The following is a 14,809-nucleotide window of genomic DNA, read 5'->3' on the forward strand; positions in this document are numbered from 1 at the left end:
TTATATACACAGAGAACATGAAACAATGGGTGTTAGCTTACCTTACCTGATCACTCTCATTACAGTGTGTATGGTATTACCAGCAGGACAGCGGGGGGGGTGGTAACGGGGGACGACACCTTTTGTAGTGATAATCAAGGTGGGCCATTTCCAGCAGTTGACAAGAACGTCTGAGGAACAGCAGGGGGAAAAAATAAGCACGTGGAAATAGTTTTACTTTGTGTAATGACCCATCCACTCCCAGTCTTTATTCAAGCCTAAGTTAATTGTATCCAGTTTGCAAATTAATTCCAATTCAGCAGTTTCCTGTTGGAGTCTGTTTTTGAAGTTTTTTTGTTGAAGAATTGCCACTTTTAGGTCTGTAATCGAGTGACCAAAGAGACTGAAGTGTTCTCCGACTGGTTTTTGAATGTTATAATTCTTGACGTCTGATTTGTGTCCATTTATTCTTTTACGTAGAGACTGTCCAGTTTGGCCAATGTACATGGCAGAGGGGCATTGCTGGCACATGATGGTATATATCACATTGGTAGATGTGCAGGTGAACTGTGGAACCACCTGATCAACATCCTCTACAGCAAACAGGGAAAGATTAAAAATGAGCTCTCAAAACTGGATATTCTCATAAAAAACCAACCTTCCACACAAACTTCCTCGTGGCTGGACTTTACAAAAACTAGACAAGCCATTTACAACACACACTTTGCTTCTCTACAAAAGAAAAAAGACACTAAACTATCTAAACTACTACATGCCACAAGGGGCCACAACAGTGGTTCCCTTAACCCATCCAGCAATATTGTTAATCTATCCAGCTATACTCTTAGGACAGATTCTTCTTCTGGGCTATCTCGGGGTCTCTCCTTCTGCCCCTCAACCCCCACGAACATGATACAGTTCTGTGGTGACCGAAAATCCTATTTTTGACGTCTCCGACTCAAGGAATATTTCCAACACACCTCTGAACAACATACTAACCCACAGAGACCTTCCTGCCAACACTACAAAAAGAAGGATTCTGGGTGGACTCCACTTGAAGGTCAAAACAACAGACTGGACTTCTACACAGAGTGCTTCCGTCGACATGCACGTGCTGAAATTGTGGAAAAGCAGCATCACTTGCCCCATAACCTCAGCCGTGCAGAACACAATGCCATCCACCCCTCAGAAACAACTCTGACATCATAATCAAAAAGGCTGACAAAGGAGGTGCTGTCGTTATGCATAGGTGGAAAGATGAACAAGAGGCTGCTAGGCAGCTCTCCAACACCACTTTCTACAAGCCATTACCCTCTGATCCCACTGAGGGTTACCAAAAGAAACTACACCATTTGCTCAAGAAACTCCCTGAAAAAGCACAAGAATAAATCCGCAAAGACACACTCCTGGAACCCCGACCAGGGATATTCTATCTGCTACCCAAGATCCATAAACCTGGAAATCCTGGGCGCCCCATCATCTCAGGCATTGGCACCCTGACAGCAGGATTATCTGGCTATGTAGACTCCCTCCTCAGGCCCTACGCTACCAGCACTCCCAGCTATCTTCCAGACACCACTGACTTCCTGAGGAAACGACAATCCATCGGTGATCTTCCTGATAACACCATCCTAGCCACTATGGATGTAGAAGCCCTCTACACCAACATTACACACAAAGATGGACTACAAGCCGTCAGGAACAGTATCCCTGATAATGTCACGGCAAACCTGGTGGCTGAACTTTGTGACTTTGTCCTCACCCATAACTATTTCACATTTGGGGACAATATATACCTTCAAATCAGCGGCACTACCATGGGTACCCGCATGGCCCCACAGTATGCCAACATTTTTATGGCTGACTTAAAACAATGCTTCCTCAGCTCTTGTCCCCTAATGCCCCTACTCTACTTGCGCTACACTGATGACATCTTCATCATCTGGACGCATAGAAAAGAAGCCCTTGAGGAATTCCACCATGATTTTAACAATTTCCATCCCACCATCAACCTCAGCCTGGACTAGTCCACACAAGAGATCCACTTCCTGGACACTACAGTGCTAATAAGCGATGGTCACATAAACACCACCCTATACCGGAAACCTACTGACCGCTATGCTTACCTACATGCCTCCAGCTTTCATTCAGACCACACCACACGATCCATTGTCTACAGGCAAGCTCTACGATACAACCACGTTTGCTCCAACCCCTCAGACAGAGACAAACACCTACAAGATCTCTATCAAGCATTCTTACAACTACAATACCCATCTCCTGAAGTGAAGAAAGAGATTGACAGAGCTAGAAGAGTACCCAGAAGTTACCTACTACAGGACAGGCCCAACAAAGGAAATAACAGAACGCCACTAGCCATCACCTTCAGCCCCCAACTAAAACCTCTCCAACGCATCATCAAGGATCTACAGCCTATCCTGAAGGACGACCCATCACTCTCACAAATCTTGGGAGACAGGCCAGTCCTTTCCTACAGACAGCCCCCCAACCTGAAGCAAATACTCACCAGCAACCACATACCACACAACAGACCCACTAACCCAGGAACCTATCCTTGCAACAAAGCCCATTGACAGCTCTGTCCACATATCTATTCAGGGGACACCATCATAGGGCCTAATCACATCAGCCACACTATCAGAGGCTCGTTCACCTGCACATCTACCAATGTAATATAAGCCATCATGTGCCAGCAGTGCCCCTCTGCCATGTACATTGGCCAAACTGGACAGTCTCTACGTAAAAGAATAAATGGACACAAATCAGACGTCAAGAATTATAACATTCAAAAACCAGTCGGAGAACACTTCAATCTCTTTGGTCACTCGATTACAGACCTAAAAGTGGCAATTCTTCAACAAAAAAAACTTCAAAAACATACTCCAACGAGAGACTGCTGAATTGGAATTTAATTTGCAAATTGGATACAATTAACTTAGGCTTGAATAAAGACTGGGAGTGGATGGGTCATTACACAAAGTAAAACTATTTCCCCATGTTTATTCCCCCCTGCCTCTGTTCCTCAGATGTTCTTGTCAACTGCTGGAAATGGCCCACCTTGATTATCACTACAAAAGGTTTCTCCCCCCGCTGTCCTGTTCGTAATAGCTCACCTTATCTGATCACTCTCATTACAGTGTGTATGTTAACACCCATTGTTTCATGTTCTCTGTGTATATAAATCTCCCCACTGTATTTTCCACTGAATGCATCCGATGAAGTGAGCTGTAGCTCACGAAAGCTTATGCTCAAATAAATTTGTTAGTCTCTAAGGTGCCACAAGTACTCCTTTTCTTTTTGCGGATACAGACTAACACGGCTGCTACTCTGAAACCGTAATTTTCCTTGCATACATTGTTGCAGTGCAGGAAAGCCCTTTCTTTCATAACATAGAAATGCCTTATGTAGCAATGTGGGCACAATTTGAGGTCACATTTCATTTAACAGAGCATGGTGACTTTGGCACATCTCAGTAGTAAAACTTTGCGCTCTCAACAGAAGTTGTCCCTGCATCTACAGATGGCTACATAAGTCACTGTCAAGACTGAAAGAAAAAAAGATGGTCATTTTTTCAATGCATCTGTTTGCAGAATTAGTGGTGTTATGAAAGTGCAGGCCATACTTACACATTGGGGGACTCTATCCTGGGAAGCCATGACTCCAAAAAAGATTTGGAGGGTCATGGTGGATAATCAGCTGACATGAGCTCCCTTTGTGATGCTGTAGCCAAAAAAGCTAATGCAATCTTTGTTATGTATAAACAGGAGTATCAAGTAAGAATAAGTAGGGTGTCATAAATATAAAGGGAAGGGTAAACCCCTTTGAAATCCCTCCTGGCCAGGGGAAAGCTCCTCTCACCTGTAAAGGGTTAAGAAGCTAAAGGTAACCTCGCTGGCACCTGACCAAAATGACCAATGAGGAGACAAGATACTTTCAAAAGCTGGGAGGAGGGAGAGAAACAAAGGGTCTGTGTCTGTCTGTAGTCGTCTTGGCCGGGGACAGAACAGGAATGGAGTCTTAGAACTTTTAGTAAGTAATCTAGCTAGGTATGTGTTAGATTATGATTTCTTTAAATGGCTGAGAAAAGAATTGTGCTGAATAGAATAACTATTTCTGTCTGTGTATCTTTTTTGTAACTTAAGGTTTTGCCTAGAGGGGTTCTCTATGTTTTTGAATCTAATTACCCTGTAAGATATATACCATCCTGATTTTACAGGGGGGATTTCTTTATTTCTATTTACTTCTATTTTTTATTAAAAGTCTTCTTGTAAAACACTGAATGCTTTTTCATTGTTCTCAGATCCAAGGGTTTGGGTCTGTGGTCACCTATGCAAATTGGTGAGGCTTTTTATCCAACATTTCCCAGGAAAGGGGGGGTGCAAGTGTTGGGAGGATTGTTCAGTGTTCTTAAGATCCAAGGGTCTGGGTCTGGGTCTGTAGTCACCTAGGCAAATTGGTGAGGCTTTTTACCAAACCTTGTCCAGGAAGTGGGGTGCAAGGTTTTGGGAAGTATTTTGGGGGGAAGGACGCGTCCAAACAGCTCTTCCCCAGTAACCAGTATTAGTTTGGTGGTGGTAGCGGCCTGTCCAAGGTGTAATATTTTGTACCTTGGGGAAGTTTTGACCTAAGCTGGTAAAGATAAGCTTAGGAGGTTTTTCATGCAGGTCCCCACATCTGTACCCTAGAGTTCAGAGTGGGGGAGGAACCTTGACATAGGGTAATATAAACTCCCATATTTGGCACTGGTGCAACCATTGTGTGAAATACTGTGTCCAGTTCTGGTGCCCACAATTCAGGAAGGAATGTTGATGATAAATTGGAGAAGGTCCAGAGAAGAATCACGAGAATGATAAAAGGATTAGAAAACATGCCTTACAGTGATAAACTCAAGGAGCTCACTCTATTTAGCTTAACAAAGAAAAGGTTATGGGGTTACTTCATCGCTGTCAATAAGTATCTACCAGGGGAACAAATATTTGATAACAGGCTCTTCAGTCTAGCAGAGAAAGGTATAACAATCCAGTGTCTGGAAGCGAAACAAATTCAGATGGGAAAGAAGGTGTACTTTTTTAACAGTGGAGATGATTAAACTCTTGGAACAACTTACCAACAGTTGTAGTAGATTCTCCATCCCTGGCATTGGCTATTTTTCTGAGAGAGATTCTCAAACAGGAATTAATTCGGGGAAGTTCTATGGCCTGTTATGCAGGAGGTCAGTCTAGAGTGGTCCCTTCTGTTTTTGGAGCCTAAACTATTAAGGGCCTGTTTCTCAGTCCTGGTCAGTGCAAAGCAGCTTACATAGACCTAACTCTGAGTGCCTACACTAAAATGTCACTCCCACCGATGTGACTTGCACGCTGCGCCCACTAAATAACTCCAGCTCCGTGAGAGGCGTAGTGCTTATGTTGGTGTAATTAGGTCAATGCAGTGTCAGTGTAGACACTGCATTACCTACATTGACTTTAGTGGCTTCCAGGAGGTGTCCTCCAATGCCTCAGTATGACCACTCTGGTCACTGTTTTGAACTCCGCTGCCCAGCAGCCAGGTACACTTCCCTCCCCTTTAAACTCCTGTGAATTTTTGAAATTTCTTTCCTGGTTGCTTGGCGTGGAGAGGTCACCTAGCAACTGCTCAGCTGACCATGCTGGCTACATGCTGCAGACGCGCTTCTGCCTGGAGTACACAGGAGGTGGTGGATCTGTGGGGAGAAGAGGCTGTGCAGGCACAGATCTAATCCAGCTGTGCAAACATCATTATTTACAAGCTGATCACTCGGGGCATGGAGGAGAAGGGCTATAAGAGGGACCCACAGCAGTGCCATGTGAAAGCCAAGGAGCTGCGACAGGTGTACCAGAAAGCCAGGGAGGCGAACAGGCATTCTGTGCAGAGCCACAGACCTGCCACTTTTACAAAAATCTGCAGGCCATCCTTGGTGGAGACATCACCACCACCCCCAAGAGCACCATGGGTACTTCAGGAAGCCCAAGTCACAGGCCCCAGCTGTGAACAGTGAGGAGGAGTAGGAGTATGGAGGACAGGGGATCCAGTGGCACGTCAAGCCAGGAGCTTCTTTTTGACTCCTGGACAGTCCGGACAGTCTCTACAGTCCAGCACAGGTGAGCCTGATACAAGGAAAGGAACCTCTGGTAAATATACTATTTGCTTTGATATTGCAGGGACACATCCATTCATTTACTTTTTTTTTTTTTTTTAAACTTATGCTGGAAGAGATAGTGAAATCAACAGTAGAGTGAGAAGCAGATAGCAGCTCTACTTCCCCTCTACAGTTAGGCAGAGGGGGTACTGCAGAATAGTTTGTTTGTGTGCACCGGGATGTCCCATGAATCCTTCATAGAGATCTCAAGGAAACTTTTGTGAAGGCAGTCTGCAATCCTCTGCCAAAGATTTCTGGGGAGGGCTGCCTTATTTCTCCTGCCATGGTAGGACACTTTCCCACACCACTCAACAATTATTTCAGTAGGCACCATTGCAGCATGCAGGCTAGCGGCATATGGCCACGATCTGCAGCTGGATGCCTGAAACTTCCCTTTCAGTGGAAGTTCAGCTAAAATCCCCACCACCTGTGGAAAACAGTGCAAGTATTCAGCTCAGTTGTCCTATACACATATACTCATGCCCATGAACTATCCCTGCCCCTTATTTTCCCAACTTACCCCCTCCCTCCTGGGCTGTACTCACCATCACTGGGACTGCCACTCTGCTTCATGAATCCCAGAAAGAAGTGAGAATGTTGTGTTTGCAACTTGTGTGGATAAAAGGGAGTGAGTTCAGTATACCAAGTTTCAATTTATCTTGTGAATACACTCACAATAGTACCTCTGTGCATGGTATCTTTTGCAGCTGGAAATGTGGTCTTGCAGATCTCTGCATCTGCACCAGCAGAGCGGTGCAGCCAGATGAGGAGGAGAAGGAAGAGGATGCAGGACGGCATGTTCCAAGAGATCCTGCAAGCCTCTGCTGCTTTGGATACCCTTGTGGACAGCATGGACAGGGACTGAGTGGAAAAGAGAGCAGAGAGGGACATGAAGCAGCAGATGCTAGCACTTTTCAAGCAGCAAACAGAACATGCTGTAGACTCTTGAGGACCTTCAGATTCAACAGTTCCATGCTCGCCTCCCTCTGCAGCCCACAGAGAACTGCATTCCATGCGGCGTCCGAGGCCCCTGCACTATGCCTACTACTCCACCCTGGGGGAGAGTGCAGGCAATCACAGCAGCACGTGCACTGACCTGTGAGAGACATGGTTGGTGTACGTGTTTGTGAAATGGAAATGACTGTTCTTTCTCCTTTAATAGTTCTTTCCCCTGTATTTATAAAGTTTAATTCAATTATAAACGTGTCTGTTTGCATGGGTTTATAATAAAAGTCTATTTATGGAAACTTAATTCATCTTTGTTAATTTACAGCGTATGCTGATTGGGGCTGACATCATTCACAGTTAATAGCAATAGGTGCATATGCAATGTTATATTGCTGCACACACGGCACTTATTACAAGGTTCATACTGGGGTGCCAAAAAGCAATGCAAGGCAGAGCATGTTAAAACAGCACACATTACTGTGGCTCAGTATTAAAGTGGTATTTCCAAGCCTCCATGAGCCATATAGCTCCATGTTGAGCTCTTCTTAAAGCTCTGGTATCTGGCTGCTCAAAATCAGCAGACAGCCGCTTCACTAGGCTGGAAACTTCTCTCCCTTTGCTTCACAAATATTATGAAAGACACAGCAGCCAGCTATAACCATTGGGATATTTTTTCACTGAAGTCTAATCTCATGAGTAGACCGTGCCAGCGGCCTTTCAAACAGCCCAAGGCACATTCAGCTGTCATTCTGCACCTACTGAGCCTGTAGTTGAAGCGCTCGTGAGCTTCGTGAGCCACAGGAGTAAGGGATCACTATTAGCATTTCAACATCCACAGTGATAGGCCTCTGGTCTGGAAAGAAAGTCCCCGCTTGCAACTTTCTGAACAGGCCTGTGTTCTTAAAGATGCGTGTGTCATGCACCGACCCTGACCAGCCCACGTTGATGTTGGTAAAAAGTCCCCAGTGATCCACCCATGCTTCGAGTACCACACAAAAGTAGCCCTTTCTGTTGGTGTACTCTGTGGCAAGGTGGTCTGGTGCCAAAATAGGGATGTGTGTGCCATCTATTGCCCCACCACAGTTCGGGAACCCCATTACTGCAAAATGATCCACTATGTCCTGCACGTTGCCCAGAGTGTCAGTCCTCTGTAGCAATAGTGATTAATGGCCCTGGATGCTTGCATCACAGCAACCCTCCTGGTGTTTTTCCCAACTCCAGTTGATTCCTGACTGATTGGTAGCAATCTGGCATTACAAACTTCCCCACAGTGATCGCCATCTCGTTCTCCACTGTCAGTGTAGCTCTTGTTATGGTGTCACTGACCCGGAGGGCAGGCGAAAGCTCTGCGCGCAGATCCGGAAACGTGGCCTTGCACATCCCAACAGTTCTGCAGCCACCGCTTGTCATCACAAACCTGCATGACAATGTGGTCCCACCAGTTAGTGCTTGTTTCTTGGGCCCAGAACCAGTGCTCCACCATCTTAAGCTGCTCTGTGAACACAGCCAACAACCTTGAATTATTTCTTCCTGTGTCCCACAGCAATCTAGCCTCTAAGGAATTGTCATGTCCCCCAAGGCTCCTCTGCTGACACTGCAAATACTGCAGGATCAGACATTCCTTACTTGCAACACTCATCACAGTAGTACAGAGCTGTGCAGGATCCATGCTTTTCCTCACTCAGATGGCATGCACACAGGTGTACGGGGCTTTAGAAAAGAGACGGGAAACATTATGAGAGAGAGAAAACTGTATTATGGACTGTTGAAATCATGTTTCCAGGCACCCCTGTGCAACTTGTTTGCCCCCATGAGGCATTGCAAACCCTTCCCAAAACACCCTGCACTAGATGGTGGCAGGTTGCACAGTGAGATAGCTATGCACAGGTGCACTGCTCTTGGCACTTATATCGGTGCAGGTAGTGAGGACGTGCACTGCTGACACGAACATAATGTGGACATACAAAAATGATTTAATTACTGTGGTGTCTGCACATGGACATAACTTATGTCAACATAATTTTGTAGTGTAGACACTCTCTGAAAAATCAGGCTCATTGTAGTAATCCCTCTTTTGCATCATAACAAATACTTTTGAAGTCATCTTATCTAAACAAAATAAAACATAAATGCCAACATCCTTACAGACCCAACACAAACTGAAAGTGAGTAAGGGAAACAGACATTGATTTCAGATTTTAAAAGGATCATTATAAAAAGCCAGGGAATAAAACCATTTTAATGTACTTGGAAATGCCTTGAAAATCCACGTTAATATATGAGTTAAAATTATTTTGATGGTGAAAAATTTCTGCTTCCTTTGCAGTACTGTAAAGCTTGCTAAAAATGCAAAAATCCATGGGGGGTGGAGGGATATCAACTTGAAACTTTTCTATGGCAAAGTGATATAAAATAGGCATTTTTAGCATATGTATGTGTGTATGTCTCTGACAAAAGACTGTGTAAGATTTGATTTCTTTTGGTTTTTTTTCCTCAACATTGATTTGTAGGCAGTAACAGAAATTGTGATTGTAACAGGAACCAGAGTGTCATTCAAATATTAGTCAGAGGATGGCCTCCTTGGGTAGCACTACACTTCATTCTGCTGTGCCTTGCACGATATTAACCAGGTTACTTTATCCATGGAACAAATGGGATTGGGCCCTATATTCATTGCTCTTCGATGTTCCATTTGTTTTCCTGAACATACAGTTGTGGCAGCAACAAGTAAACAAACTCAGCAGGACTTTTGGTTTAGGAATATGAATATGTAAGGTTTTAATGAAAATCTTCTCTTCCTAAATGTCAGTTGCAGAGCTATTTTATAAACTCTCTTCTGTCTTCCTTAGGATTTACAAATAGAGCGAGAGAGGACTGTTTACAGTATATCTGGTGGCTGCACAGCCCTTGTTGTTGTGTATATGCTGGGGAAGCTCTACGTGGCAAATGCTGGCGACAGTAGGTAAGCAAAGCGGATCTCTAGGGGTTTTTTGCCTAAAAATAATCATTTCCTTTGCAACAGGCAGTTAGCAAAGTAGCTCAGTGGGGCCCTGATCCTTGATTAGAATGCATCTCAATTCAAATAGTAGTAATATACCTTACTGTTTATATTGAACAGTTGCAATAAGTATTTAATAGAAACTAAAACTAATATAAGCCCGCTAGTCAGAGAAGAGCGATGTTTAGAGAAGTTCAATTTTCTGCTGTTCTTATTAACAGTCTCTAAATGACTCAATGGCTCTTCTGCAGTATGAAATCAAAAATCGTTTACTGTGTGTTCTAGGGCAAGTTTTGTATTAACCACTGTTTGAAATGGTTTCGTGTTTCTGTTTATGAGAATTGAAAGAACTGTTTGAACTAGAAGTTGCTATTGTCCCCCAGCCTAGGCTTGGAAGATCTCCTAGCTAATCCTTGATGGGTTCAGAGCCAGTCAGTTACGACAGATTTGGTTAGTGCTTTTGTAACTGGGCATATGAACAGGGGAGGCTAGAATTAAATAAATAAATCCTGATTCAGATATTCACCTACCCCTCAGACTGAAACTTGATGGACTCCTCGGAAGTTCAGGTCATTTAGCTAACCTCTTTTATTTAATAATAATGATAATTATTATAAAATGTTGGCCACTGGAAATATCCCAGAGAAAAAGCTGTTTTTCCAGTCTTCTGAGTAAGTCAAACCAATAGCATACTGGAATGCTCTCTCTTTCCTCCCCACACGACCCCTAGAGAGAGAGAGAGACTGTTCTTGTAGGTTTCAGGTCTTTTTGCTGTTTGTGCAGCAGCCCTGTCATATTGGGAAAGAACAAGCTGAGAAAAGTAGGAAGGAGAAGAAGGCTATTCTCTGGGTGGTATGGGGCAAGACTTCATAGGCCTGAAAAGGGGAGTAGACAGCCCTAATTTTAGACAGAAAGCCATTAAAAGAAGAAAAATATATATGTAGACTTCTGTGTGTGCACATGCATGCTTGTGAGTATATATTTTTCACAGTTTCATTATGTATATGCACCTATTAACAAAGATAGTGAGAGAACAGCTGTAGTGCTGCTCAGAAGCCTTAGATTTTTAAGGAGGCAGCAGGCCCAGAAATCTCACAGCTAGCAAGAGTAATCTCTTGTGCACACTGTCCCAGTTCTCTGCATGCCAGTGCTATGATTCTTCTTGATGTTTGTAGACACACATTGAATTAGAAACAAGGTATTGCATGCTTTTCTTTTGAATTACTCATTAATTTAATGTTGATAAAAGACACTAAAATGTGAAACTCAAATCCCCCTTGGACACACAGCAATCAAGTCAAGGTGAAGGTGCACCAGGGTGAAAGTAAGCCGGTATGGGCCAGCACAGCGTACCGGTAAAATGTGGCCGCCGTACCCAGTTGACTTGAAAGCGCTGCTACGGCAGTGCTTTAATGTCGCTGCCCCTTTTGCACCCCGCCCCCCGTTGGCTGCCCTGCTTAAAGCGCTGCTGCAGTTTTAATATTGTTGCCCCTTTTGCCAATGGGGGCGGGGGGGTCAAAAGGAGCAGCTGCCCTGGGGCCAGCAATTTAAAAGGGCCTGGGGCTCTTCAAATCGCCGCTGGAGCCTTGGGCAGCGTGGGCCAGGCAGTGTGGATGGGCTGGTGGGGGATGCTGACCCCAGCCCCGCCCTTTCTGCCTGACGCCCTGCCCCTTGCCTTACCAAGTGGGGGGGTCAGTGTTAACGAGGCCAATTCAATTAGGGTGGATGTGGCCCATTCCCAACAAGTTTACAAGAAGGGGTCCTTCTAATTGAATAGCAAGGCAACTCCCATCTTTTCATGTGCTGTATATTTATACCTGCTTACTGTATTCTATACTCCATGCATCTGATGAAGTGGGTTATAGCCCATGAAAGCTTATGCCCAAATAAATTTGTTAGTCTCTAAGGTGCCACAAGGACTCCTCACTGTTTATACGTACCAAGATGGATCTAATTTGAACAGACTCTCTTGTCCTGAAATAGACATAGACTTGAAATTCAGTGCAATTTCGAAACAGCGGGGGTTTACAAAGGTGGGTTTTAAAAGGCTTTCTGGTATCCTAGAAACAAGGTATATGAAGGAAACTGTTACTATCACAATGAGAATAAGGAAAGACTGCGTGAGACTTGAATAATAATGGGTTGTGTAGTGCTAACTACACCTCAGAGTTATGTCTGTGGTATTCAGTTTAACCACTAAAGCTTCTCAAATCTAATCATTTCATGCCATGTACCCTGGCACTGTTGTATAGCAGCTGTCCTTTTGTAGTTGATATGTAATTACATCATGAAAAGACTTTAATTACCATATTACTAAATTACCAGCAGGCAGTCCTCTGGTACAGTCACTTCTGCATGGACTACTAGGCTTACCCAAGCTGAGCGTTTTCAGTTGGGGGTGGAAGGGAGGAAACCTGTGCTAATTCTAGGTTTTGTGATGTACTCTTACAGAGCATGATGTTGCAGCCTTAGCAGATAATGCTAATATCAATGATATAATTAAATTTTTTGCTAACCAAGGAGTCACAGTTCTATAGTAACTGCACATGATATCCGCATCCCACTAAAAATGAGGTGACATCTTCACAGTCTGATAAACTACTGAGAGAGCCACTTCCACTCTCTAATTGGTGGGCCTGGTCATTCTTAGATTCTGTCATAAATATACCTTCTTGTACAGTGAAAATCTATATCTGAATCTTGGCCAAAGATTTTTAATGTGTGTGTCTCTCTCTCTAAGCTAAACATCAGCCCACTTGGCACACTGTCTCCTCCATGGGGGAAGGGAAAATGAAAAGAGTCTTTCAGTGCTTTCCTTTTAAAGGTACAGGTCCCAAGGTCAAGCCATTTATTTGGTTCCCTTCAAACACTGTGTGAAATGAGTGCTGGCAGGAAGGATATTCAGCAACGTTCATGCAAGGTTATCTGGGTTGCTGACTGCAGGACTATTGATCTTGTATTCAATAAATAAAGTTTCCAATTTATATTGGTCTCAGTCTATTACATTGCACTTTGCATACCAGTGTGACATACACATTCTATAGTCATCAGGCTAGAGTATCTGAAGAGTTGCTTTGTAAAAGACAGTAAATGTTCACTGCTCACTTAATTCAAATAGAATTATTCAATTGTGTATTGTTAGAGTAACTTCTAATTTAAAAAAAATAGTAAGTCTTGTTAAATTTGTTTTGTCTTAGCGTTGGTAGGTTTTTTGTTGTTGTTGCTGGGTTTGTTTGTTTTTTAAGTCAGTCAGTAGTTTAGCACACATAATAGAGGGCTAGTAAACCAGGAAATGGACAAATGTTCTTTGCTGATTACTAGCCAAGTACAGTGCAGGCTGACTCGGTGTAACAGTTGCCCAGTGTCATTCCGGTGACTCTTATGTGATATGAAGAGATTTAGCCCTCTTTGCCACAAAAGTTCCTTTAGTTTTCATGGTGGCCCCAGCATGGATCTACCCATTTTTATCAGAGAAAGCAAGTATCACCATTTTGTGCTGCATTATATGCAGTGGTGCTACAAAGTCTTTCAACAGCTGCACTTTTATCACTCCATTGAGAAACAAAAGACAAGCTGATTGGTTTCCCCACAAAGTCCCCAAACTCTGGCTAATCTGCAAATAGATTCTTGAACTTTTTTATTTGTGTGCAAAAGAAAGGATCAAAGCAAGGGATGAGAATTTAAAAGGCTTTCACAAATTTGGAGGGTCATTGGACTTGACTTTGCTTAATCAGATTTTCTTATTGATATTTTGTCTTGCTCCCCCGCCCCTCACGTTTATATATGGAGGGCTCTCTCCTTTTTAAAATGTTGGACATACCTAGATTTCCGGGAAAAAATATCTCTTCCTTTTTCTAATGTACTTCAGATAGTTAGATGACAGTAACGTGCTGGGTAGCTGCTTTACACAGGGTATTCACATTTGGGTTAAGAATAATCAATCTCACCACTGTTTGAAACTAAGTTTGTCGTATCCCCACTTCTTGCCATTCACAAAAGAGGAGAAAAATAAAATAATGAATACAATGTTGAAGTCTTCTTTATTACTGGTTGAAGTTGAAGCTACCTTCTCCCAGTACCAACTTTGGAACTCACTGAGTTTCCTCTCCTTTCCCTTCTGGGTCACACCTGCTTGCTCTCATTTCATCACTGTAATCATTAATAGTCCTCAGAAGAGGAGTTCACTTTTAGAGTTAATGGTTGTACAAACTAGATGAGAGAGGCAGGGAAGCACCGTGCTTCCTTTTAAACAATTTTTAAAAAGGGAGAATTGAAGGAGCAAAAATCCCAGGACGTTGGTGTGGTTCACTGTGACTGCACTGCTCAGGACAGTTTTAGCAGTATGATTTTTCCTTCCATCTACATGCCTATTTAAAAATAAAGCATGGGGAGGCAATTTGCCTAGCCTCGTAATATTTTTGTTTTACTCTTTACGGTTTATAATTAGGACCCTACCAAATTCACAGCCATGAAAAACACGTCACGGACCATGAAATCTGATTATCTCCTCTGAAATCTGGTCTTTCGTTTGCTTTTACCCTGTACTGTACAGTTTTCGCGGGGGAGTCAAGCGTTTCTCAAATTGGAGGTCCTGACTCAAAAGGGAGTTGTGGGGGGGGGGGTCCTAAGGTTGTTTTAGGGGAGGTTGCAGTTATTGCCACCCTTACTTCTGCACTGCCTTCAGAACTGGGTGGCCAGAGAGTGGCCGC

General features: G+C 43.6%; 1 protein-coding gene across 3 annotated transcripts in view; it reads left to right on the top strand.

Moving 5' to 3' along the window:
• Positions 1 to 14,809, top strand: part of PPM1H (protein phosphatase, Mg2+/Mn2+ dependent 1H) — a 226,801-nt gene that overhangs the window by 127,135 nt on the left and 84,857 nt on the right. For all 3 annotated transcript variants that reach the window (XM_073327913.1, XM_073327914.1, XM_073327915.1), the window contains one exon: positions 9,952 to 10,064. In XM_073327913.1, coding sequence (XP_073184014.1) covers positions 9,952 to 10,064 — 113 coding nt within the window. The remainder of the gene's footprint in view (positions 1 to 9,951; positions 10,065 to 14,809) is intronic.

Source organism: Lepidochelys kempii, chromosome 1, assembly GCF_965140265.1.
Source record: "Lepidochelys kempii isolate rLepKem1 chromosome 1, rLepKem1.hap2, whole genome shotgun sequence".
NCBI classification, from domain to species: domain Eukaryota; kingdom Metazoa; phylum Chordata; order Testudines; family Cheloniidae; genus Lepidochelys; species Lepidochelys kempii.